Raw genomic sequence first — 27,119 nt, 5'->3', positions numbered from 1 at the left:
CTGCTGCCCCTGCCCTCTCCTGCCCCGCCCTCAAAGCGGCCGCATCTCCATTGCAGCTGCCTGCAGACAAGTTTTGGGGACCTCCTCCTTTTCTTAAGGGGCGCCTAGCGTCCCTTACTCCTAGAGTGTAGATTTCCACCTAGTTCCCTGTGTCCTGACTGTGTGTGCTTTAAAACACCACTCGAGGAGGCCCGCCGCAGATCATCCCGTGATGAGTGGGACTTTAACCAGAGGCTGATGTGAGAAGGTAACCTCCCCAGTCCTGCTCCTCTCCTCTGCATCCTCCCCGCAAGCCAGAGCTCCCACTACGAGCCCACCTGTGGGTTTCCGTTGCTCTGCAGCCTTGAGATTCAGGCAGTCGTGCCCAGACTTTGCAGGGCTTGGAAGCAAGAGAGCCTTAAAGTGTGCAGGTCTGAGTTTTCCTCAGTGTGTTGGATTTGGGGTACAGTTGGGAGGGTTCTTGTGTCATCTACCTCAAGCCTAGTTTCAGATCAAAATGAGCCCAGGGCCTCTGGCTTGTTCCTGCCTGTGGTTGGTAGCCCTCAGCCCTGGCCTCCCCTTCTGCTTTCAGAGCATGAGCTGGTGGTTTTTATTCTGTTGCTAATTTTTGTGGTGAGACCATCGTGTTCCTTCAACTGTTACCAGCCTTGGCAACACCAGGATGTGTGAAGCCTTTAGCTTATTTTCCCACTATCTAACCACCCTGGCCTTTTGAAGTGGGGAGGGGGGACGGTCCAACGCCATGTGGGGGTAGAGGAAAGCACGCGGGTCTGTCTCCGTTCTGCTCGAGGCAAGTGAGCAGGAGGTGGGTCCCTGTGCCCAAGAGTCTTGTGACCGGTTACTAAAGGTCTGTCTCAGCGCTGGGTGATAATGGGGCACAGCTTAGCTGTCAGCAGCCTTATCTCCTGGAATTTCAGGGGCCCAGTCACTGCTCGTGTTTTGGGTTGGCCAGAGGGTAGAGAAGGGAGGGATGGCAGAAGTAGCATGGGGGCGGGGGAGCCAGGGAATGAGAGAAGGAAGGCAGGTAGCTAGAGGGGAATGAAGGGTGAATGCAGAGGATATGGTGCTGTCCAGGGGCTTAACCTCCAGATCTCCTGGTTCCCCCAACACCAGCCATCCCCACCCCCAACTTTCACTTTGCCGAGATGCTGAAATCTGCCAGGACACATCAAATGTTGCTGCACCCTTGACATGGCTGGGGGCAGAGGAGGGGCTTTCCCTGGATCAACCCTGCCAGAGCCCTGATTCTGAGCCAGCTCAAGTCTCTGCTGAGCCAACTTAGGTTGATTTTTTTTTTCCCCTGTTGACACGTTATTTCTCAGCAACTCCTGCCCAGCTGCAACGTGCGTGCTGCACTGTCACATTGCCCTGCTCCCCCACCTTGCCCGGGAGAGCAGCCTGTCCTGCTTCAATCCAGCATCAGGGGTAGGTTTGTGCTGGAGCGATGCTGGAACTCGTTCATCCTTTGAATCCTCCACCTTGCAGAGAGAAACTTGGGCTCTAAGCAACACCTGGGTCTTACTCTGGTCTCTGCTCTGCTGGGGGTGACTGAGTTGATCCTGGTGTGACCTGAGAGAGCAACTGGACTCCCTCCTTCGAGGTGCCCCTGATGCCTTTCCACATCCTGCTTCATTCAGGAAATGTCTCCAATTCCCAACCCTCTCTTGCTGCCTGCCTCCCTCCCCCAGCACTTGCAGTCTGCGTGGTTCTTCCTACCCAAGTCCTCCTCTGGTCTTCCATGGCCATAGGATCGAAGCTCCTTGCAATCATGAATGGGCTGTCAGTGTCCCCAGGAGATAGGCAGTGCTAGTATTCCCCATTATGTACACGGAAACTGAGGCACAGAGGGAGTGATTTGGCCATAATCGCACACTGTGTTGGTGGCAGAGCCAGGAACAGAACCCAGTCCAGTGTTCTAGCCTCTAGGTCACAAAGTGCCTGGCCCAGCCTTCTGACCCGTCACGCAGAACATGCTGCAGCAGGTGCGGTCCCTGCCTCAGCTCGGCAGGTAATGCAGCACGGAAGTATTTAGCTTCACAGCACCCCTGAGAGGCAGGTGCAGTGTTTACCCATTCTACCCTTGGAGCGACTGAGGCACACAAAGTGACTTGGTTAGGCTCCTCCAGCACTTGCCTGGCAGAGCTGGGGGTAGAGCCAGGAGTCCTGTCTCCCAGTGCTGCACGGTAACCCCGAGTCTGTCCCCGCCTCTCTGACAGAGCCTTTGCTAGGGGGATGCAGCTGCTTGTATTGTCGGTTTCTCCCTCACATCCTCCCCACAGCAAGAGTAAAGGGAGGATCCACATGCTGGCTCGGGAGGTGGGCAGATGCTGGGGGGGTTCCGTTTACTTGCCATCGAAAGGGGAAGTGGAGCAGCCACTTCAGTGCCTCTCTCCTGACTGTGGAGCACCGCAGCTTGTCCCCCATCCTGCCCGCTGCGGCTGCCTGCAGTGCTCAACGGGAGCCCCGGAGGTGCCGGGGGAGCACGTCCAGCTTGCAGGAGAGCAGAGGGGACAAGGAACCGGGAGACGGGCTACGACACGTCTGTCCCTGCTCTGGTGCCCAGCGTGTAAAGATGCCCAGCTAGTCTGTGCTGTCCGCTTGGGCGGATGATGAGAGGAAGGAGGGTCTGTGTTTACAGCACCAGACTAGGCTCTGCCACTGACTCACTTAATTGCTCTGAGCCCTAGTTCCCCATCTGTACGATAGGGTTAGTGGCTCTTCCTTCCTCCCACACTCTGCCTTGTTTGTTTAGATGGCATGTTCTCCGGGTCCATGTATTTGTACAGCACCTAGCACCGTGAGGCCCCCATCTCGGCTGGGTATCAAGAGCTACAGTAATACCAGGAATGGGCTATGAGCAGAGAAGCAGCCCCACTGATACTCAGAAAGGGGCCTTGCTCCTGAGGCTCCTATCAGACAGCCCGGGTCTTCTTGCTGGGGGATGAATGGAGCTGGCAGCCATCAGGGGAGGGAAGAGACTAATGTGGGGTTTGCCAGGTTGCTTGGGGTTTGCCCTCTTAGCTGCGTGTGGCTAACAGAAGTCACAGGAGTGAAAACCTTGTGCGTTAGATGCAGGTCTAAGCGGGAGGATCTTTAGCATTTGCACTTCTGTCTTTACATCAGCATTCCTAGTGTCCTCCCTGTTGTAGAGCGGGAAACTGAGGCACCAAGCAGGCAAGTGACTTACCCAGAGCCACATACCATGTTGGCAGCAGAACTGAGAGTATAACCCAGGTCTCCTGGCTCCCAGTTCCCCTATTCTTAGCAGCTAGATGAGCTTTCAGTAGCTAAAAATGACGCTGTGGTAAAGTTTCTCACTTCTCCCTGTCCCTTGTGCTGGTGGTAGGCTGGCTTTGTAGGAGATGGTGACGGTGGGATATTGGTTTTAGGAGATGCTAAATGGCTCTGAACATTATTGCCTTTGGGAGGGGACTCTTAGATAATGCCCTGGTCACTTCCTGTCTCTCTCTCCTTAGCTTCCTATCATCCCCAGAGATGAAACATATCCAGTAGGTCTCTTTCAGCCTTTGCATCCTTCCCCTAGCGCAGCCTCAGGATGGGGATGGAGGCTCTTTAGGAGAGAATGCCGATCCCCCAACGTGAGTGCTAATCTTCACATCCGCTCACCGTCTGAGGACGTGGACACCTGGAGCGGGAGCTGTCAGATCCAGCAGCAAGAGCCAGACCCTCACTAGCTCTGATTAGGCTAGCCCGCTGGAAACGGAAGCGTGGTCGCAGCAGCGCAAAAGGCTCGCCCTTCCCCGTACACTCCCATCTGAGGCGCTGGGCACGTCCTCGCGCCATCTCTGCTCTGCGTCTGTTTTCAGCACGCTAGCCCGCTCGGCACTCGCGTGGGTGTGACTCCAGGAGCTGGCGTCGATATATCCAGCCCGCAGTGCGGACATCCCCGAAGACACAGCACTTGTTTTGTTCTTTCTCCCATCGGAACTTGCAAATCTTTCCAATTCCTGATCAATTTAAATGATCGACAAATGAACAAATCAGCATTCCCATGGCCTTACAAATCTCATTCTTCCACAGTCTAGTACAACCCTCCATTAGAAAATGTTCTTTGCTAGTGATTTCCTCCTCCATTTGGTCCTACCTGTACCCCTTGGTCCGCCCTCAATGAAGAGTGATAGCACCATTGCTGTTATGTATTATGGCAGCATGTAGAAGTCCCAGTTGAGATCACAGGCCCATTGCACTAGGAGCTGTGTATGAATCTAGTAAGAGACAGCTCCTGCGCTGAAGAGCTTACAGCATCAATGGAATAGACGGGGTGGGAGAAAAGTAATAATATCCCCATTTTACAGATGGGAAACTGAGGCACGGAGATTTAGGGGCGTGCCCAAGGTCTCATAGTGAGTCTGTCCCAAGTGTCATGGCTGGGGCATGTGCAGTGAGGACCAGTGGGTGGATCTGGAGTCTGAGGCCTGAGACCCGAGTCAGAAGCCGGAGTCAAAAGTCTGAGCTGGGCTTAGCAACCAGAGACCAAGAGCAAGGTGAAGGAACAGGATCTGTTGTAGCAGCCAGCTGGAGATCTGCGTAGGTGCGCGCACACTCTCCGGGTGTTCCCCCCCAGATTTTAGTAGTGCACCGGCACCTATCGGGCCCTTTGTGGGCAGCACATCCCGTGAGGCTTGGGCCCATGAGGTTCACGGCCCATCAGTCGTCGATCTGCCAGAGTGGTCAGGTGGCAGTGTGGATGTGTCAGCCACCCAGGCAGCAGCAGATCCAGCTTCTAGCCTATGGATCCTCACGCAGAGTCCCAGTTGTGGGCCTGAACCACAAAGGCCATTGTTCCTGCAAGGGATTCCTTCTTCCTTACACCTATCACGTGCAATTTTGCTGGCATCCTTCGTCCGCGAGAGACGGTGAGAGTTGCGACCTATGATGTAGATGGTTTGCAGTGTATGTACATGCATGTATCCGGTTATTCTCTCTTCCTCCCCCTTCCCTCCTGCTTAATTAGTGCTTAGCTGGGTTAAGAGACCTGCAATTCTTCTTAATCATCTCGGTCAGTCCCTGATCACCTCAACCACTTTCTGGTGAACTCCCTCTGGTTGGGCTGTGAAATAAGACTATGGGGGGGGGGTTACACCTCCTTGGATGGCTGTGGAGTCCCTCTTCCACCCCCCCAATACTCCCCCCAGATGCTTCTGCCATTCTCCGCACTCACACGGGGAGTCCCTTCCATTGCTTTTGAAGAGTGAAGTGCAGCGTGTCTCCTTTCTGCCCCTCCCCTCCCCTCCCCTCCCAGCCTGTGAATTTTGGATATTCCTGGGAGGAGGCTTTGGAAACCCTTGTTTTCTCTCCCTTCCTGCATTCCTGCCTGCTGGTGCCTGCCGTCTGCCAGTCAGAGATAAGAAAAGGCTGATAATTGACTCGTGCGTGGGGGCCAGGGCCTCAAATTCAACCTGGTGACTTGGGAGACTTGGCAGCTGCCATCCTCATTAACTGAGCTCTTGAGGGTCCCTTTTGAAGCATGATTCTGAGGAGAACCCATCCACCTGCCTCCTCCCATGTCTTGCAAAGGCTCATCTCTTTCACCCCTGACCCCTGGAACGGGCGCTGCCTTGATATTTAGCTCTGGAGACAGGCCAGTTCTGAACAATTGGACTTGTATGTGTCAGGATTTGTGGTTTGTTTGTGCAGACCAGTGACGTTCACGCTCTCTGGCTGGGCTGACCTGCTCTTCTCCCCCCCTTAACCATTGGAAGGGAGGATGTTCTCAGCCAGCGCGGTACCCCTTCAGTTCCCCTCTGCAAGATCAGGCTCCATCACCTCCCTCACCTGCCTCGCTCTCCACAGCCAGCTGTGGGCTTTATCTTTCATTACCCCAGCACAGCCTCCCTTCTAAGCTGCGGCCAGAAGGGCTATTTGGCAGCAGAGAGGGAGCAGGTCCCAGTGGAAGTTCTGGCCAGCTCAGCACTGGGGGAGGTGGGTGGCAATATGTATCGAACTTCAGGCTTTTTGGCCCAAAATGCGGGCTTTCAGGAGGTTTCTCAGGACTCCAAAACTCAGAGCATTTAGCCACAAATGACCATAGGGTCATTGTTGCCCCCAAATGCTGTGGCTGGAGATGCAGCCATGATGGGGACGCTGGACTGAACAGAGGGAATCGAGAGACTGGTCCTGCCAAGAAGAGAGGTCTTGACTAAAGCTGGTTGGGGCGGAGGGAGGAATTTTGGCAGAAAATTTAGTTTTTCTTGGCAAAAATTTGAAATTTTAGCCAAAATCCAAAAGACCTTAAATTCTGAAGTGCTGCTGCAATACCTCATGGGAGTTGTACTTTGGGTGACTCACACCCCATTCTCATCCATGAGGTTGGCTCCCTGGGTGGACTACATCTCCCATGAAGCAACATGGTCTCTCCTCTTGGTCAGGGGAGTCATGCATCATGGGAGATGTAGTCCAACCAGGGAGCTCAGCCCATAGAGAAGAATGGCGGGGTAGGAGGTGAGGCATCGTGTCCAAATACTTCAGGTTTCCACAGAAAGCGGACGCTTTTTTGCAAAAAAATGAAGTTTTTGTAGAAAAAGGTTTCAATGGAAAATTCTCGACCAGTGCAAATCTTGAGCAGCTGCCCACTCCCCCATGTCTGTCGGGAGCTTTCAAATGTCCTTTGCTCATCAAGGTTCTCTCTGATGCTCGAGTTAACTAAGGGGTTGGTAGGGGAGAGGAGAATCTTGGGGGCTGTGATGGCTCATTGTAAACTGATGTAACCGGAACCTGCTCTACTCCAGATCCAAGCTGACCTGGTCTGGCACAGGCTGGAAGCTCTTCCTGGCTCCTTCTACTGTCCCAGCCCTTGGAAGTTCACTTTTCTCTAGGCAGTGTTCACTTGGGACTGAGTTAATTTCCTAAAGGGAATTTGTGCGTTTGCCTCTTTGTGTCCTGATCAGAAAGTTCCCCTGGCTGAGAGAGGCTCTCGGCCTGTCTGACTCCCCTGTTGCTGGGAAGGTGGATGGACAGACATGGCCCGCCCTTTCCTTTCCTCCAGTTTACCGCCTCTCTGGGTGGCAATTGTCAAGGGACTTCCCTTTAGCTGAGGGGAGCTGTGTGGGACTCCACCAATGCCTCTCTGAGAGAGGGCAGTGGGCTTGGCTGTAGGCTTGAGACTGGTTCTACCTTCCATTACTTTCCCATCTGGGGCAAGCACAGCTCTGCCTCTGCAGCACTCCAGTGCCTCCCCATTGTGGATCTAGAATCGCAGAATATCAGGGTTGGAAGGGACCTCAGGGGGTCATCTAGTCCAATCCCCTGCTCAAAGCAGGCCCAATCCCCACACAGATTTTTAAGACAGTTCCCTAAGTGGCCCCCTCAAGGATTGAACTCACAACCTTGGGTTTAGCAGGCCAGTGCTCTAGAGGAGAACGCTCCTCTTGGGAATGAATGGAATGAGTGGCCCCATTTGCTACTATGCTCAAGCACTTATTCCAACAAGCTCTCTGAAATGCTAGTCAGACAGCAGGGTCAGCGTTACTATCGGCTGGTGTTTGGTCTCTCTGTCAGACGGTTCTCATCTGCTTGAGTGCCCGTAGGATGCAGCGAAAGACACAGCCGGTTGAGTTAATTGACCTTGGGACTGTATTAGGGGTAGGGTGATGGCTCTTTATTTTATTTTTTTTAAGACCCAGCTGATGTGGCTAAAAGTTGCCCTGAGGCAAGGGGAGCCATGGATAAATCGCTCACTATTGTGGTGATAGACCAATTCACTTAAAAACCAGGCAAAGGTCAGCTGATTCCACCGCCTCCCCCCCGCCAATCTATTGCAAACCAAACTGTATACAGTTTGCAGCGTTCCCCTTTGCTGCTCCTTATCTAAACCAGTTGCAATTCTCATCCTCCCCCTCTTTTTTTCTCCTCCTCCCCCTTTGCAGGAATTTAGAAAATGTCCAAGCCGACAGGACGCCAGTTTTTATCCACGAGGTGCTTAGCTTGCTGGTTGCATGTACAGCCAAGGTAAGTGCTGGCTTCCTAGCATGTGTGTTTGTGCCAGGCACATGCCCCATTACACAGGGCCCCTAGATAACCCCACATGCAGCAGCGGAAGTTGCACGCTGTGAGCATGGAAATGCTTATGTCTGGGCTTGGCCTGTTGTTGAAATCAACCCGAAATCCATAGATGGGCTAGCGATATTAAGAAGCCAGCAAAACGCAAGGGTTTCCCCTGGCCTGTGTTACACAGATCAGACTAGATCAGTGGTTCCTTCTGCCTTCAAATCTGTGAACCTGGAATATACTGGTTCTTGGGCCATAGAGCTCTCTTCTAAGGCCTCATCCCGGATGAAGTGTGTCACTGACATGTCATACAGGGGCCAGGACACTGAAGCTTGCAAAGAACAGCCATGAAGTGACATGTTCCTATGCTGCCCACATGTTCTGCACTCAGTGAGTCTCCTGCCAGCGCAGCAGGCCCAGACAAGGTCCCCTGTACCATATAATGCCATAATGTGTGGCTCTGAGTGGGACCCCTATGCTGGGGTGAACTGTTAAATTATGGAGCTCACATTTTCATGACTTCTGGGGGACCGCCATGACCTGACAGAAATTCTGGTTCACTTCCCCTCTCCAACATCCCTTAGAGGTGACCCACAAAGGTGAAACAAATTGGACGTGTGCCTGCTTTTATATTATTGTATGATGAACAAAGGCAAATTGAAAATGATGCTGCCTGTTTAACGCTAGACACCCAGATCCTGTCTTGCATGCAAAGACTAAGTAGAGAGCTGAACAGTGGCCTCATAAATGTAGGGAGGGAAAGCTGAGCTATTATGAGGGGCAGGGATTTTTTAATTAGGCTGCATAGAACTTTTTTGGTGGCATTCGTTTAATGCCAATGACTGACTAACGCTTTGGAAAAGGAAGCCTTTGTTAAAGACTTCACATCTTCAGCCCTTGTTAAAATCCACAGTAAGCATCCCCAAGGCCTCCCAGAGGTCATCCAGGAACGATCAGACTTGACATTTGGGAGGATTTCAAAGGTAAATAACCAGGAAAAATTAAAACAAACAAAAAAAATCAAACAAGGTTTTTCAGGCTTCATTTTTCTATCAAAGGAAGCCAAAAATGGTCAGTTGGATTGTTAAAAACATCCTCTGTGGTCATGGGCCACATTGCAACTGCTGTTCAGTATAACACACCCAGTCATTTGGCTGTCTTCCCCCTCTGCCTTTTTTGTTCATCTCCCCCTGTTGTGTCCCATAACCTGTCAAGATTGTGAGATCTTCAAGGTGGGGACTGTCTCTTTAGAGTGTGTGTACAGCACCTGGCACAGAAATGCCCTCTGGTCCCAGCCCATGTCCTCTGGAGGAGGTAGTGATAATAAAGGTCGCCTTCAAGGGCAGCTGCGACAGACTCAAATACACGCTCTTCCACTTCCTCTGAAGGAGCTTATGATCAAATGAGTGAAATTAGCCTGAATAATAATACAGCATTTCAATAGCACTTCACATCTTCCAGACACTTTTCAGCAGCATGACTGAATGTTAATGAAGATTATTTAGTGGGGGGTGGGTGAAGGTGCTTTTTTTTTTTTTTTCTTCAATGCTGCGGATTAACCAGGTTTTTTCTGTCCTTGTAGCTAAAGAACACCCCGGAGCAGTGTGCCCCCGGCAGGTCTCAGCTAGAGACCGTAACCGTCTATGCATTGCACCTCTACGAATGCCTCTTCGACCCCTACCAGACGTGGAGGCGGCAGCTGAGCGGGTGAGTGGGTGTGGAGCAGTGTCCTGTGTGGATGATCTTGCTGTGCTGTGGTCTAGGTAGATTGGCCTGCGGGGTCAGATTCGATGACAAGCCATAATCCATTGCATAAAACACGTTGGTGTGGGGTGTCCGAGAGTGGGGTCACGAGGCATGTCACTCCCCATTTCAAACGTGCAGCATCTAATGACTCAGCGCTGCACCACTCGGATGCCTTGGCCGAGTAATTTCAACGCCACCGTCTCCGGCTTGCTCCCTGTTAGCTGCTCCCTGCCCGGAATCCTGTCTCACTTCCCCTGCGTTTCCTGTGTTTCTAGGGAAATTGTCAGCATGAAAGAGAAGAGCAAATACAAGTTTGCACCAGCTGCTTTGCCTCTAGAGTTCAGCACTTTCTTCCAAGGTAAATGCCAAACAACCAACTCCCCCTCCTCCAGCCCTGATTGGATGTTGGTCTGTCTCCAGTGCTCTTATCTCTCCATTCAGGAGCCCTCCTCCTTCCCTCCCCATGCTGGAGTGAAATGTCACCCTAACCTTTCCAGGCCTTTGCAGGCAGTTATCGTCTTTAACGACCCTTGATTTCCTCCAGCCTGGCACCGGGGGCTCTCTGTGGTGTTGAAAAGCGCAGTGTGTGCACCCAAAAAGCATGCTTGCGCTTCCCAGATTTCCTCCCTACAGGCGGGACCCCAGTGCTGACAGATGGCGGCTGTAAGCCGGCAGTACATGTTGAGAAAGTGTATTTGCATATTACCCAGAACACCATTCTGCCTCTCATGTTCCTGTATCCCAGAGGAGTGGGGACTAAGTGCGTTGTTTCAAATGGGGATGGGGAGCGAATGTAGTTTTGGCGAAAGGTACCGGCCTTGGAGACTGGACCTACCTGTTTCTCCACATAGCGGGGGCAGCAGCCGATGTGCTTACTGCTTAATTTGAAGGACTCGCTCCTTAGCGTCCGAGAGGAGTTGACTCTCCAGACCCATTCAGTCCAGGCCCTCTCCGCTGAGGCCGTCTGCAAACAGGCAGGGGGTTCGTAATGTGGACGCTCCTCCACTGGGACACTGAGCAAGTTCCACCCAGTAGCCTTGGTCTGGTCATGGGAGCCGATGTATAAAACTCTCCTGCGGGCCATTGAATGTCTGGGTTTTGTTCTCATTTTGCTTGGACACCAGGAAGGCTTCCTGGGGGCTTTCCTAGCTACCAAAGCTGCCTCCCATCCTTTCTGGGCCCATTCTCTGTGGTGTCAAGTGTCAGAGGGGTAGCTGTGTTAGTCTGGATCTGTAAAAGCAGCAAAGAATCCTGTGCCACCTTATAGACTAACAGATGTTTTGGAGCATGAGCTTTCGTGGGTGAATACCCACTTCCTCAGATGCATGTAGTGGAAATTTCCAGGGGCAGGTATATATATGCTAGCAAGCAAGCTAGAGATAACGAGGTCAGTTCAATCAGGGAGGATGAGGCCCTGTTCTAGCAGTTGAGGTGTGAAAACCAAGAGAGGAGAAACTGGTTCTGTAGTTGGCAAGCCATTCACAGTCTTTGTTCAATCCTGAGCTGATGGTGTCAAATTTGCAGATGAACTGAAGCTCAGCAGTTTCTCTTTGAAGTCTGGTCCTGAAGTTTTTTTGCTGCAGGATGGCCACCTTAAGGTATGCTATAGTGTGGCCAGGGAGGTTGAAGTGCTCTCCTACAGGTTTTTGTATATTGCCATTCCTAATGTCTGATTTTGTGTCCATTTATCCTTTTCCATAGAGACTGTCCAGTTTGGCCGATGTACATAGCAGAGGGGCATTGCTGGCATATGATGGCGTATATTACATTGGTGGATGTGCAGGTGAATGAACCAGTGATGGTGTGGCTGATCTGGTTAGGTCTTGTGATGGTGTCGCTGGTGGAGATATGTGGGCAGAGTTGGCATCGAGGTTTGTTGCATGGATTGGGTCCTGAGCTAGAGTTATTATGGTGCGGTGTGCAGTTACTGGTGAGAATATGTTTCAGGTTGGCAGGTTGTCTGTGGGCAAGGACTGGCCTGCCACCCAAGGCCTGTGAAAGTGTGGGATCATTGTCCAGGATGGGTTGTAGATCCTTGATGATGCGTTGGAGGGGTTTTAGTTGGGGGCTGTATGTGATGGCCAGTGGAGTCCTGTTGGTTTCTTTCTTGGGTTTGTCTTGCAGTAGGAGGCTTCTGGGTACACGTCTGGCTCTGTTGATCTGTTTCCTTATTTCCTCATGTGGGTATTGTAGTTTTGAGAATGTTGGTGGAGATTTTGTAGGTGTTGGTCTCTGTCTGAGGGGTTAGAGCAGATGCGGTTGTACCTCAGTACTTGGCTGTAGACAATGGATCGTGTGATGTGTCCGGGATGGAAGCTGGAGGCATGAAGGTAGGCATAGCGGTCGGTAGGTTAGCCCATTCTCTGTGGGCTTGCAAGGGGAATTCCACACAGTGGTTGGCGTTCCTTTTGCTCCTTCCTTTCCTCTGGCTCTTGGAATCGTCTTGCCAAATGTGCCGTGTGCCTCTGGTTGAGCCTGGGAACTACTTCTTCCCGCATCCCTGGGGCAATAAATAGCCTCGTGTTAGTTTCTAGGCAAGGTTCCCCCAACTAGTGAAGGAATTTCCTTCGTTACCAGAGCTGAGCGCTCTCTGTCTTGGACTCTGAGCCTGACCATGCTGACTGACTCGTCTCATTGATTCGTTAACGTCTATAACGAACTTCCTAAGGAACATTGTACAGTAAAGGGGCGGGGGGCAGGGGATATTCCTGTGTGGAACCAACAGCTCGGAGGCCGAGGAAAGGCCTGGAGTTTAGGAGCCGTCTGGGGGCTTTCACTGGCAGTGCTGAGACACACCACAATGGGGGAGGCTTTGGAAGGCTGTAAGGGGGACTAGATGGAACGTCCTGACTGAGACCGTCTTCCTGTGTCCAGGACGATGGGGCCCTTCTCAGCTGGTGCTGCTAGGAGCTCGTTCATTTCAGCCTTCCTCCAGGAGAGGACAATGGCAGCAAAGAGAGAGGGAGGGGGAATGCTACAAATTGGGGCAGCAGCGTGGGTGGCCCCCCAGTTCCCTTTCAGCCTCCCGGTGGGAGCCTGCACTGATCAAATGGTCCAGAAGCTGGGCATGGGGGATGGCTCGGTGGCTAGCATCAGTACATGCCATGCAGTCTCCTACCGTTGTGTGTTTGCTGTCTGTGGCCAACCAGGCTCAACCTGGGGCCCTCGTCTTGGTGCCATCCAAGCGCCAAGTGATGGTGGAGACTCCGGAAAGCATGATTGAGCGTGCCCAGCTGGTCTCCTTGGGTTCTCCACTGAGAGCTAGGCTACCAGAAATAACCAGTGCTAGCAGCTGCCCGATAACCCATTTCACAGGGAGCCGGGTTTGTCCTGCCTCTCAGAGTGGCAGAGTCCTCCCGGCCCTGGCCACTCCTTCCCAGCTACTTCATCCCCGAGGAGCAAGTGGCTGCTTCTGAGGAGGAGGGCAGGGTGTCCATGCTGCTGGTCCCTCCTGTTATCATGTCCTTCCGTGTGCTGATGGCATCTAAAGAGGAAGAGGCTTGATTGAAGGGGGCGAAGCTGTTTCAGAAAGCTGGGCGTGTGGCTGCCTTGCAAGGAACTGCAGCCTATGATCCCATTCACTTCACAAATGAACTTTTCCTTCCTTTGTGTTGGAATGAAAAGCCCAGTGCAATCTGACTGGAAGGGGGAGAGCTGGTTGCTTGCCATGCTGTAGAAATATGCTTTGGACATTTTCTTTACTTTTTGAAAGCCCCATCCCTCACCCCAGCTTGTTGATTTTTTACATTAGAAACTCAGGTCTTGGCTAACCTGCTGTTCTTGGAGGACTGTGGCTGGCTGGAGGGAAACCCGATTTAGGGAAAGGGATTATTTCTGTTCACTCTTAAACTTTATTTTGTGCTTGCTTTACTCAAACACTGAGAGAAACAGAGCCCTGTATGAACCATTCCAGCATCTTCCCACCTTCCCCTTCCCTGCCCGCCCCCCACTAAGAAAAGTTCCGCTTGTTTGTTTTAGAAATGTCAAATCTCATTTGCCCTATTCTTGGTGGAAGTTTTGTTGAAGGACCAGGGAGCTGGAGTAGAGCTTTCTTAGCCTTTCATTGAAGGAGGTTTTGTTTTTATCGAGAGCTTTTCTCCCAACTGTTTCTCAGGCATTGCAGTTAAAGAGGCATTACACACGATAAAGAGTTTTAGACAATCTGACTTAAAGCTTTGTAGGTTTTGCTTCCCAGATGACACAACCTCTTTCATTGTCCTATACTTGGAAATCTTCCAAGAACGAGACCTGAATTTCTAATGTAAAACATCATTTTTGAAAATATCCCTCCAGGCTTTTCCACAAAACTATAAAGAAGGAAGAAAGTCTGCAAACACAATTCTCTCCCCATTTACAAGTTACTTTTTTAACTAGGGTGGGAGGGTTGGGTTTCATGAAGTTCCCCTTTCCCTCACGTCCATTTCAACACAGCCCCTCATTTTCTAAGATTAACCTGAATTCACCAATAACTTCCTGACTAACTGGAGGCCTATAGTATTGGAGGAAATAGAGCGGGGGTGAGGTTACAGAAAAACCCTGGATTCAGGCCCCCTAAAACTGCAGGGATATGTGAAATCCAAAATCTATATCCAGGCTCCGATTTGAACAAGTCCTGTGCTTTGTTGATGACCTGAGCTGAAGCCCTGTGTTTTATTATGACGAATAAGCTGCACAGGATAACTCCTTGCATTGGGAGACTTTAGATTGGCTCTTGTATTAAACACTTTGGACTCTATGAACATGTGTGTAAGTAACTCTCACGTTGGAGGCAGGGCCGGCTCCAGGCCCCAGCACGCCAAGCGCATGCTTGGGGCGGCATGCTGCGGGGGGCGCTCTGCCGGTTGCCCAGAGGGCAGCAGGCAGCTCCTGTGGACCTCCCGCAGGCATGCCTGCGGAGGGTCCGCTGGTCCCGCGGCTCCGGTGGAGCATCCACAGGGATGCTTGCAGGAGGTCCACCAGAGCCACGGGACTGGTGAGCGGCAGAGCACCCCCTGCGGCATGCCGCCATGCTTGGGGCAGCGAAATGGCTAGAGCCGCCCTGGTTGGGGGTGACCAGTAGAACTGTGCACGGTGAGTATCTGATTAGATAACAAATGGTACTTGGATGACTAGTGCAGGGGTAACCTCCCAGGGCTCGGAGTTTGGCCTGGCTCAGGATTACCAATATCTGTACAGTGCGATAGACATACAGGGCCCAAGTAAAGATGGGGGCCCTGGCCTGGGGTGCTTAGTCTGAATTAGACCACACGTATATGAGAGAACTGAGCGGCGGGGGCAAAAATCTACGCCAGGATGTTAGCGCTGCTTTTAGAAGACGCTGCTGTTCCCATGGGGGCAGGAGCCCGTTGGAGTGGATTGATTGCACATTACTCGTTGGCTACTCGGGTTTTTAATATTCTCTGTTGCTAGCTGGGGATTTGTCCTCACTGGCACTCTTTCCTTCGCATGCTAATGGGTTTGCTCCATGCACCAGCAAGTGTTCCCTGTGCGGCAGGGAGGCCATAGACTCCAGATTTTTCAGCTTAGGTCTGGGTGCCCGTAATGCTTTATTTACCATTTTCCATTGATCACACAGCACCGGAGTATTGGATATTTCTAGAGAGGGAACAGTAAACTTCCTTTTTCCTCCAGTATCTCAGCCTCTGTTTGGTGTACTCTGTAGAAGCATGACATTGTATCCACGACAGGAGCTCCTGCCAGGCGCCTGACGTGTCTCTTAGACAGGAGGGTGCCTTGCTGGATGGACCCTTCTTAAAGCTACACACACACAGGGGCACTGAATTTTCCACACCTGAGTCCGTACTGCTGAACTACAAGGCTGCAGGGTTGTGGCTGGAGTTAATAGCTGGAGAACTTGCATCTGACAGCTGCGGGGAAGCTAATTGGTAGCCCCTTTCTAGTCATGACAGGGCAGAAAAAGCCCCTAAAACTACGCAGGAAGTTTTTCTTTGACCACATGGTGTAAATCCCCTTGCCCAGTTATTTTTAGGAGGAAAAATGCCCTTTGCATTTGGGCTGATTTCTCACATAGCACGTTCTGTCCCGGTGTCTATTGGGAGCAAAGGCAATAATCACTGCGCCACCTGCAGGGTTGGGGCCCTTCACGGCGCTATTAAAATCCCACCCTGTCCCACAAAGAATCGGGGCACCAGGAAAACCTTCCCTGAGCCCCATGTCCAGCAGCCCTACAAGATAATGAGCTCTCAGGCCTACGCTGTGCCTGGGGATGAGCGTCTCCAGATGAATCTTCTCGTGGAATTAATTGGCAGAATTTCCTTTGGGGAAAACCCGCTTCTGGGCGGTGAAGCCTCATGGGGTTTTCAGTGGCTGGTGTTTGTATCGATGCAGGTAGCTGGGCTTCTGACGCAGGTATCATCTCCAGTCTGTCTCTTTTTTTTCTTCCCTTTTCTGTAGCCCCCTCCCTTCTGCTGCCAACCCACACACCCGACTCACAACCTCTCTTCTCTCATCCTCGCTCTTCCCCTCCTCAGTGCCCATCCTGCTGCTTGCCTGGGGAGCTGGGTTCTCATCCCAGATTGCTGTGTGGCACTGCGGGAGTCTCCATGTGCCTCAGCTTTCTCGGCTGTAAAACAGGGTTCGTGCTAGTGAGCCTCCCTTTGTAAAGGGCTTTGAGATTTACAATGAAGAATGCTGAGATCTCAGCAATGCTCCTTGCTGCCCTTAAAGGGTAATGGTCAGCTCAGACTTGGCCCCAGACGTAGGTCTTGTAAAAGCAGCGTTTAATCGTAGAACCATAGAGACCGGACGTCTAACCCGCTGCCAAGATGCAGGATTTGCTGTGTCTAAACCATCCGAGACACAGGCCTCTCCGGCCTCTAAATAAACCCCAGCGTGATGTGCTTGGGAATCCTCTTAAAAATGGCGCTAGAGAAGGACAAAGCTTGGCATTGCAAACCTACGGTCAGGGCTGCCTAGACTGAGGCAGTCTAGTCTGATCTACTGCTAACCCAGGCCAGAGAACATCTCCCACAAGGATTCCTGCACCGTGCCCTGGCCCCAGACCCTGTAACAGCACTACGCTGTGCTGTGCTGTGCCTGGACAGCACTGCAATCTCCTGTAAGTGAAACAGCAATCCAAGCTGGATGCCCAGTTACCAGTTCCCTGAACCATGCGTGTGGCATGCAGAAATGCTAGTGTGCAGAAGATGTTTAATGCTGAAGGTCAAGAGGTGTTTCCATGAGGGTTGTTTTTAAAGAAACTTCCATTGAGAAGCGCTTCATTCAAGAAAACACCCATCTAAACGCCATCCATGTCTTTACTGCCCGAATAAGTTCGCTTTGGAGGTAGCACATGACACCTGGAATGTGAAACTGACCAGTCTCTTTGCCTGTGAAATGCAGAGAGTAAACAGAGTAAAGGCACTGTTCTTGCCTTCTTACCTACCCAGGGTGGTGGTGCTTGTAACCCAGGTGAATGTGTGTTTCTAGCCAGACAGTGATCCTCCTAGCTCAGTCAGTAGGTAAAGCCAGCCGGAAGTTGTCAAGGGCAGATGTGAGGAATGATTCAGTGTCTTAGAGAAAGAAGCTCCAGATACAGCAAAAGGGATGACTCACAGGAGGTGTCTTTCCTGCTCTCGAATCTCGGTGCGTTGCATCTGTGTTGGTTGGGTGGCTTTTAATCCATCTGTTACGTTGTTTCTCCTTTCTCCTTTGGGTTGGCATTGCTTTCCCCAGTGGAGTGTGGAACACGCTCTCTGCAAAGCCTAGTGCGATGTTCTGCGCAGACGCTGCTGTGCAAAGGTTGTGTAATGTGTCCTTGGTCTTTTGTATTTGGTGTGTGTTGAGCATTCTGCGTAATGGGCCTCTGATCCTGGGTGGGCACTATGGTAACTCAAACAGGAATGCTAAAGTGACCAATATTAACTACATACGCTTACCGTGCTCAGTATGCCTCTTAACCCTGAGCCCGCAATGCGGTTAAGTGACTTGCCCAAGGGCACATAGGGGAGGCTGTGGCAGAACTGGGAATTGAATTTGGCTCTCGAGTCCCCGTCCAGTGCCTAAGCCATGAGGCCTCTGAAGCTACCACTAAGAGGAAAACTGTTGGCAAGGGAGTAGGAACTGGCAAGTAGTGTACGTGCAGGTTGTGACAGCCCCAGCTCTTGGTCTTGCCTTTCTGTGCAGCGGCCCTGTTGTGGGGGGAGGGGAGGTGAATTGTGAGCTAACAGCCCATCAGCTTTGTGTCCCGCAAGGAGAGCGTTGAAAGGTGGAGTCTGTGAAGCAAGTTTGCACCAACTCCCTTAGTGGGGACCCCTGGGTCAGACCCTGTGTGTCCAGTCAGAGACCGGCGGCCGAGAGCTCCACGGGTGTGTGTGGGGTGGAAACGGGAGGGCTTGGCCTCTGTTCTGTGCGTCGCTCTGGGCCTGCTGGGACTGGGAGAGGCCAGGCTGGGGACGGGCCATGCTCCAAGGTTTAGAGACCGGGGTCACGTCCTCCCCCCCACCCCCCCGTAGCAGTCGCTGTGCCCCTTGCTAGGAGGGAAATGCTGCGCTCATCTCCCAGCCTGTGCTCGACACGTGAATGTCGTGCTAGCCCAAGGCGCCGAGCTGGCAGCACTGGCTTCCCCCCACACTGCCTCAGCCTGACCTGGGGGGTTGGTGGGGAGAAAGTCTTCTGGCTTCATCAGTCCCTGGCTTCTCCACTGGGTCTGCCAACAAGGAGGAACTGATTGAGGTGGCAGCATAAGTGCTGGAGACCCCGTGGCCTGAGCGGTGACTGTTTTGGGGCAGCGGGAGCCCCATAGGGGAGCCCAGGTTGGACATGGAACCAAGTGTGGGCAAAGCCAGACTAAAGGAGGAGAATATTCCCCTCTTCCCCTGCAGTGAGGGTTCCCTGCACCGGCTTCACCCGGCGGCCTGCTTGCAGACGTTCCAGGGGGCTGAGTGTTTTACCGACGCTGGCTGAGCAGGCTGACCAGTCCGCCCTTCGCAGCCCTTGGCGTGAGCGCTGAGGGGCCCAGTACCGTGTCGCTCGTCTGTTTATATCCTCCCTGGGTATTTCCTGTAGGACACTGGGTTTTGGCTTCCTGGATGCTCCCTGTAGGTGAGATGCTGCTTCCCAGAGTAGCTGCGCTGTGAGCTCTCTCTCTGAACGCAGGCCCAGCCGAAGGAAGTGGGGCTGCCGCACCCAGCCGGAGCACTTTTCATCTTCAAAGCACTTCCCAAGCACCCGTCATGTTCTGTTTGATCCGCACGCTCTGAGCTGGGTTTGACACCAGAAGGGGTTCGCTCTTGGGCACCCTTTAGAATGAGAGAATTCCCCACCCCTCTATCCCCCGACATCCCTATCACAGCAGGACCGAGGGAGTGTTCCCACCCTACAGTGGGACAGCTCTGATCTGGGAAGGGCGTTAGCTAATGCAGCCCCTCTCCCTCCCTGGCTCCCTCCTGTATGCTCGCCAGGGTCAATTTTAAATAAGAGCACGTTTGCCCTTCGGTAGCATCTTCCCGCCAAGGAGTAGGAGGCGAGCTTTCCAAATAGCAAATGAAGAGCTGGGGGTGGAGGGGCAGCTGTGTCAGCCTCCTCTTACAGATGGGGAAACTGAGGCCCAGAAACATTCTAGACCAAGGCCGCACAGTGAGTCAGTGGCAAAACTGGAAGTGGGACTCAAATCCTTGGTCTCCCAAGGGGCATTAGCACCCCATCCTAACTGGCATGACTTACTCCACCTCTGGAGATACGGCAGTGATCTGAGTGTGCCCTGAGTTACTATTTACAATGTGTAGTGTGGTTAACGCCTAGAGGGGTGACACAAATGAAGGCTGCATGTGCTAGGTGCTGTACATACACTCATTGAGAGCCAATTCCTCTCCCACAGAGCTCACAGTCTAAATCGGGGTCAGCAATCTTTCAGCAGTGGTGTGCTGAGTCTTCATTTATTCACTCTGATTTAAGGTTTCATGTGCCAGTAATGCATTTTAATATTTTTAAACTGTCTCTTTCTCTAAGTCTATAATATATAACTAAACTACTGTAGTATGTAAAGTAAATAAGGTTTTAAAAATATTTAAGAAGCTTCATTTAAAATTAAATTAAAATGCAGAGGCCCCGGACCGGTGGCCAGGACCCAGGCAGTGTGAGTGCCACTGAAAATCAGCTTGCATGCCGCAGGTTGCCTACCCCTGGTCTAAATAGACACGGCAGAGAAAGGAAGCCGTGTTATCCTGGCTTTACTGGTGGGGAAACTGAGGCATCAAGTGACAAAGATTCTGCTACAAATCCCCAGCCTTCCTCGCTCACTGTGAAGAAAATGTAACCAAGAGAGGCCCCTTCTTCCTCCAAACCGCAGTGGTTGGCATCCCCCACTCGTTACCCGCCATACCGTAGCAGGCAGCCTGGGTAAGGGCTCTGGCCGTGCCACAAGTGGAGGGAAAAGTCCCTGTGTTCTCTCGTAATGGCCATATACCATTAGATCATCTGCTGCATGTCCTAGAGCAGCCCCTGCTGACTGTACGCTGGGAGATCTCTCCCCATCCAGGGCATCTCACTGGCAGTCGTGCCCCTGGAGCCCCGTGCTCGCACCCCATGAAGAGAATGCCCTTGGTCACTGATTCCCAACCTGCTATTCCTCCTGCCTTTGCTCAGTGGTACCCAGGTTCTCCATGTGCCCCAGAAGTGGGAGTTTGGAGTTGAGCTAAATCCACCCCCCTCCAGAGATTGGTGCTCAGTCTCCGACTGACTGGCTAAACCGCTCTCCCCTCTCGTCCTTTGCAGGGAGCTTCCAGGATGAGGGGCAGCTTCCCGAGGCACTCCAGCTGCGACTCATCCACCTCTTGGGAGCCATTATCTCTGGAGCCAAGGTTAACTCATCCCTAGCTGCTGCGGTCCCCTCCTTCCTGAAAGCCACGCTCCGCCCCTGGGGTGGGATCGGTGGGCAGGGGAGCCAGCGTGGCATGTCTGATAACCAAGGATGGGGGATTCCACACCCCTTTCTGAAGATCTTTAAGGATGGGGGGGGGGGCGAAAACCTGTCAGGGATGGTGTAGCTTTTCGTGGTCCTGTCTCAGGGTCGGGGGGGCTTGACTAGGTGACTTCTCAAGGTCCCTGCCCGGATGAGGTCACAGGTCAACCAGCAAGGTGGAGGGAGGGGGAAGATGTTGTTATCCTCATTTCACAGGAGCGGGGGCTCAGGCCCTGGGAGTCTGACACATCGATACTTAGCCACCTGGAGGCAGCATGGCTCAGTGGCACTAGACTGGGAATCAGGAGACCTGGTTTGTGTTCCCAGCCCTGCCCCGTACCTGCTGTGTGACCTTGGGCCCATCACGTTCTCTCCCTGTGCCTCAGTTTCCCTGCCCATAAAATGGGGATAATGATACCGATCCTACTGTGTGATCCAGGGATGAAAAATGCAATATGTCATGTCAACACACTTGCCCCTCTCAGGCATTCAGAATCCTGCCTCTGCTGAGAGTAGGGCTGACCAGAAGCGTTCCCGGTGTCTGGCCTCACTTTGCCCTGCGAGACCCCATGGATCTGGAGCGGGGAGCTGGAGTCTCTCGTCCCATCCGCCACATCTTTATTACTGGTGGGAGGGGATGCAGGAAGAGATAAGAGCACTGCTTGGATTTGGGTCCTGGGAGGAGCCTATGGCAGCTCCTGGTGCTTTAGGAATACAAGATGGGGGAGGTAGGGATTGTGGGGCACAGACTGTCTGAGACAGATTCACAGAAGGTGAACTTCAGATATTGCCGGTACCTTCTTTCCTTCTTCCTATCGTCCTGCTCTTCGCTCCTTTTCTTCCCCATCCTCCCTCTGCTTTCCTCCCCATAAGCTGCAGCCAGTCGAACAATGTGATCCCACGGCTTTTTTAGCCTGACTGCGTTACTGCCCTGTACTAGGCAGCATTTGCAGGACAGACCCAAGCCTTGGGTGTTAGATGCTCTTGTGGGAAGCTAGATTGTGCTGGCAGAGGGGGAGTTTCTGACGCCTGCTTAAGCCCAGATTCCCAGCCCCTTTGCGTGAACCGTACCGCACGCTGAGCGTAGTGTACGTGTGTTTCTGCACAATGCCCAGCGCGCTGGCGCAATTCCCGCCCTGGGTCTGAGAATCTGGGCTTGGTTTCCTGGGGAGCCAGCTAATGGGGCTGCTTTGTTTCAACAGCAAAACGCCCTGCAGGTGATCACGCCGGCCTCCGTTGAGGTCCTAATGCTGGTGCTCAGGCGGTGGTGCTCCCCACGGAACGGAGACACCAAGGACCCCAAACTGCTGCAGCTGACCTTGAAGACCCTAGTGGGAATGATTCACATCCTGCACGCCAGCAACCCGGGCCAGCGCAAGGTGGAGATCAGGACCATCTTGGACAGCTACTTCAAGGTCCTCAACTCAGACCAGCCCATGGCCTCTCTGGAAGGCTCGCCAGCCGCTCGCTGGGAGGAGGGCATGATCGCTCTCAGAGTGAACATGCTGGGTAGGTCGCTCTGGGAGGAGCTGGGCCTGGAGTTCACGGGGTACGGGGGGGGGACAGGGCTCTGGGATGATGGGTATGGTTCCCTGACGGTGCACCACGAATGGAGCTGCTGGGGTAGTGGAATGAGATGAGGCCGTCCCTGGGGTTAGTCCTGTGGTCCCTAGCAGGGCAATGCAGGCTGCTCTGCATCCCAGGGCAGAGTGGCTCGGCCGCTGCTGGGAGTGCTGGTGAAGACCAGGCATGGCTATCTGCCCGGTTTTAACCACCCTGGCTAGCCCGGCCTAAGCAGGGCTCAACCATGTGTCGCCTCCTTTTCACCTGCTGTTGCGCTGGGCCCAGCACCAGCTTGTGTGCCCCTGGTGCTGACCAAGGCGACCCCACCTGACATCATCAAGGCCTAGCCGTTCATCTGCCGTGAAATGGGCATCCTCTTTGAGTGGCTGCCTCTCTCCATTGAGCGCCTCTCTGGAAGGGGAAGACAATCTCCGTACCCTGCTAGAAATTGGGTACCTGCCGCTTCTCAAATTCCGTTTTGTCCCCCCAGGAGCTCTGGGGGTGGGTCACGTGCGGCCTGCTAACCCAGCTATTGGCAGTCCCAGCCTCCCGGGTGTCACTTGCATGGCCCTTGGGCCTTATTTCTGCTCCTCTCCCCACAACTCTGCCATGGAGCGAGGCTCAGACACTGCTCGCCTCTCAGATGACTTTCTTCTCATCTTCAGATGCAATTCCGGAAATGCTGAATTGTGGTGACCGGCCAGTCCTGCAAGCCATGTTCCTGAGCAACAACTGCTTCGAACACATCATCCGGCTGATCCAGAACAGCAAGGTATGCTCCCCATCTCTCTGGGGTCGCAGGCAGCGTGGGAGGGACCTCTCCGAGTTTCCTCCTGCTTGGAAAAGCCTGAATCGGGTCCTTCAGCTTCAGGGCTGGTCTCAGCAAGGAGACTTGTTCTAATACTGGGCAGGTAGAAGTAACTGAATGAGCCAGGCACTCTGCGGGAACTTGAGCTGTTGACTTTGGGTTGCTGTCATCCCTCAGACGTCGTTAACGGTCTCTTGAGTCTCACACACCTCGCACACGCATCCCAAAGACTGGGGCCTGTCATGCTGCAGTACAACAGATCACCCAGCTAACAACGAGGAAGCTGAGAGGCTGTTGTTCTGAGTTGTGTGCCCCCTCCGAGAGGAGTCCGTAATTGCTGTGCTACATCCACCCGGACCCACGCTGCACATATGTTGTAGCCTCAGCTTCGCTCTAGATGTGTGGTTTGTCATTCGGCTTGCATGCTGTTTGGGGCAGAGCCTGTTTTCCTAGGCGTGTGCAGCACTTAGTGTCCTGAGAGGCTACCACAACACACAAGGGTCCTCACTATTGTGGTGCAAGTATTGTGCATCTTACACTAACGTCCTGACCACCAATGCACATTAAAGATTCCAGTCCACTTTTCTCAGCAGTGGGACTGTTAATCCTGCTGCCCTGGCCAAATTCCTGCAGGGCCCTAAACTCCCCGACTATTTTCACTTGCACTCAGCATCCTTCATCCCCTGTCCTAAGCTGTTGCATAGTGTTCCTCTGTGGTGTTAACCAGCACACCCTAGAAGTGGCCGCACGTCATGGCACGTGAAAGCTGATCCTGTTTGGCCTTGTGTGTTAATTTCAGGGTCTTTATTACTTGTTACTAATGGAAGAGGTGGAAAGAGCCCAGCTAGGTTTTTGATCCCCAGGCTGCATTTGCAGGGCTGACAATTGGGAAAGGTCTGTTAACTAACTTGCTGAGCGGGCTTGCCCTGGAAATGTGAAGGGCGAGGGTAGGGAGCTACCGCACTCCCGTTTATAATCGGCACTCGGAGTTCCAGCCCAGATGCCTGCAGTTGATTCACCTGCCTTTATCTGGGAGCCGCTTTTTATTCATCTGACTGTTAATTTGAAGAAGAAAAACCCAACTTCATCTTTGCTCTTCATTTTGTGCAGTGGGTCTTTGTGGCCTGTCAGTTTGTGCGGTGTACAGTGCTTCCTTCCACACAGGAGATCTACATCCGTTCATCCATCTTGCTGCAGTTTCCAAGTCCGGAGAGAACAGTTTCCAAGCCCGGCCTGGCTTTGGTACAGTGTGTGTGTGTTCTGCCGGAAAACCCCTTAAATCTCACTTGTACACAGAAGGAAGATTTACATTCATTCATAACAAACCGAAAGCTGGACCCTGCTGGAATCTTGCTCTGCCTCTCTCCTGTGTGTTATTTTTAACTTCGGTTTAAACAAACCAGGTGCAGGTTGGCTGGAATTTTCCCATTTATGGCATTGACCGGACTGGTGGCTCAGAACACGCACTGTTCACACGTGTGTGTCCCCCCAGCTGCCCCCTGCCCATGTTTGGCACTGAGAGCCCCTCTCAGCCCCCTCTTTTCAAAACAGGCAATCCAGGGGGGCTCTTCATTCAGCAGCTTCAACCAATAAGGTGCCACTCGGGCAAGCTCTGAATCTCAGTGACCACCAGTGGGTGCTGTTGCAAATGCTTGTAGCTGAAGAGAGGGTGTCTTCCCTAGGAGAGGCTGAAATTGGCCATGTTACCAGCTAGATTCCTAGAGCTACAAAGAAGCTGCACCTGAAGCTTTTTCCGTGGCAAATTCGAGGGGGCCTCATAACAGGCGAAGATGTGCGGGTGGACGTGGCTTGGAACTGGGGAGGGGAGGCAGGCAGGCTGTCTGAGTTTTCTTTTTTATTTTATTTATTTTTATTATTTTTAATTGGAGATATACCTATCTCATGGAACTGGAAGGGACCCTGAAAGCTCATCGAGTCCAGCCCCCTGCCTTCACTAGCAGGACCAAGTACTGATTTTTGCCCCAGATCCCTAAGTGGCCCTCAAGGATTGAACTCTCAACCCTGGGTTTAGCAGGCCAATGCTCAAACCACTGAGCTATCCCTGGCTGCAACATTCCCTAAACCAACTCTTCTTCCATTGTTAAAATCTGGGCTGCCGTCGGAGTGCTCTCACCACCTTTCCAGCCGCAGGAACCGGTGGTGGAGAGCTAACAGATTAGCACAGGGGGGCCCTGATTGTTTGGCAGGTCCGGAGCCATTCACCTTATTGAAGAGGGTGCTTGGTGCTGTATGGTTTGCAATGGGCTTCATGCACAGTAATCAGCCCTTGGCTGGGGGATAGGTGGTGGCATAAGCCTGCTCTGGGGGTCTTGGTGGGGGGCGGGATGAGGCAGAGAGGGGGAGTGACTTGTCAGAGGTCACGGAGACAGTCTGCAAATAGAACCGGGATCCGAACTCAGGACGTCCTGACTCCCGGTGCTGTGATCGGGTCCCGCCTCTCTCATATGTGCCCTCTAGGTGTCCCTTCGCCCCAGCACAACTGGAATAGTGCACATGTTACACAAAGTCTTTGGCACAGGCTCATGTGTCTGCAGCAGCTGCCAGCTTGTCTTGGGCATGCTCGGAGCATCTGCCGGGGTCCTGTGTCCCAGCAGGGCGCTGTGGGCCGTTGCTATGCAGTGGAGGTGAACGCGGCCAGCTAGAAGGATTCTCCGAAGGACGAGCAGCCCCATGCAGGTTGTGTCTCGGCGCTCCCGACCAGACTCTTTCAAAGAATCAAGTGCAATTAGATTGAGCTCTGCTCCCTGCTGCTCCTTGCTCTCCCAGGCCCGCGGGATCAATCATCGGGGAAGTTAACAAGATTTTCCACCTCTCTCCGTCATCTGATGCCATCTCCAGCTGCTGCTGTTGCCAGGGAAATTGCAGCTCCGGTCCTGTCCTTGGCAGAACTGTCGCTGACTGAGGAGCTGCTGGCTAATCCATGTCCGACGCAGGCTGCTGACGGGAGACGGGGGAGCTGGGGAGGGAAACTTCCAGCAGGCAACTTCTATCGTGGGCTTTTTAAATGCAAGGAACAGGCTACTCTCCAGGGCTCTGTGCTGCTCGTAGTGACTCCTGTGGTCAAGGGAGGAAAGCAGTGTTGGCAATATGAGGTGTTGGTCCACAAATCCTTGTCCTTCCTCTCTGATCCCATCTGCCCCCAGCTCGATGCAGAAACTCTCAGACTGGCTGCATCACTTTGACTCCAGATTGCTTTCAGGACCATTACATGGGTGCCCTAGCAGGTGACCCAAGTCCCCATTTGTGCTGAGCAGCCTCCTGTAATTGTCTCGCTTTGAGCTTCCTTCTGCAGATCCCCTAGTGATTCGTCCTCCCATCCTGCTCTCCGGGGTTCCCCGATCTTCCCTTCCCAGTAACTCACTGCTGCCTGCTCAGCATGCCAGCCCCAGAACCCAGTGCCTCTGCATTGATCTGCCGTTGGCCCTGCAGGCGGACGTTTCCTTTGCTGCCTTGCTACAAACAGTGATGCATCTTCTTTCTCCTGCTGGCTTTGCCCTTCGTGCATCAGAAAGGGACCAGAAACACAGCGTAACCAGACACGTAGCCCGTTATCTCAGAGCCTGACGGGAAAGCAAATGCTGGGGCTGCTCTCGGCAGCAGAACAAAACCCTGGTACAGCTGCTTTCTGGCAGTGAGCGTTAGCCCTGACCCGAGTATAGTAGGAAGGGCTCAGCCGGGGCCTCGGACAGGGCATTTGAAATGTCTCTGCCCTCTTTGAACTTCTTCTCTCTGGAGAGCAGAGAGGCCTTGAGGTTTATTCCTGCTTGGTTTTGTTCCATTAGAAATTCAGGTCTTGTCCACCCTGTCTTTCTGGGAGGATGCTATGGACAACTGGAGAATTAGTAGGGTTCTGTTATTATGAGGCTTTCAGGAGATCTGCTGTGACTCTGCAGTAGGATGGGATAACTGGATGTAACGGGATGGAACTGAGTAAAGTAGGGCTGTTAATCGCAGTTAACTCACACGATTCACTCAAAAAAATGAATCGCGATTAATCGCACTTATAACAGTAGAATACCAATTGAAATTTATTAAATATTTCTGGGTGTCTTT

General features: G+C 52.7%; 1 protein-coding gene across 7 annotated transcripts in view; it reads left to right on the top strand.

Annotated features, from left to right (window-relative positions):
- The window catches only part of NBEAL2 (neurobeachin like 2), a 189,235-nt gene that overhangs the window by 94,422 nt on the left and 67,694 nt on the right, over positions 1-27,119 (top strand). For all 7 annotated transcript variants that reach the window (XM_030549816.1, XM_030549814.1, XM_030549817.1 and 4 more), the window contains exons 4-9: positions 7,887-7,968; positions 9,590-9,714; positions 10,029-10,111; positions 20,488-20,573; positions 21,877-22,183; positions 22,903-23,009. In XM_030549816.1, coding sequence (XP_030405676.1) covers positions 7,887-7,968; positions 9,590-9,714; positions 10,029-10,111; positions 20,488-20,573; positions 21,877-22,183; positions 22,903-23,009 — 790 coding nt within the window. The remainder of the gene's footprint in view (positions 1-7,886; positions 7,969-9,589; positions 9,715-10,028; positions 10,112-20,487; positions 20,574-21,876; positions 22,184-22,902; positions 23,010-27,119) is intronic.

The sequence above is a fragment of the Gopherus evgoodei genome, chromosome 2, assembly GCF_007399415.2.
Source record: "Gopherus evgoodei ecotype Sinaloan lineage chromosome 2, rGopEvg1_v1.p, whole genome shotgun sequence".
Lineage (NCBI taxonomy): Eukaryota > Metazoa > Chordata > Testudines > Testudinidae > Gopherus > Gopherus evgoodei.
This window is presented reverse-complemented; position numbering and strand designations above follow the sequence as displayed.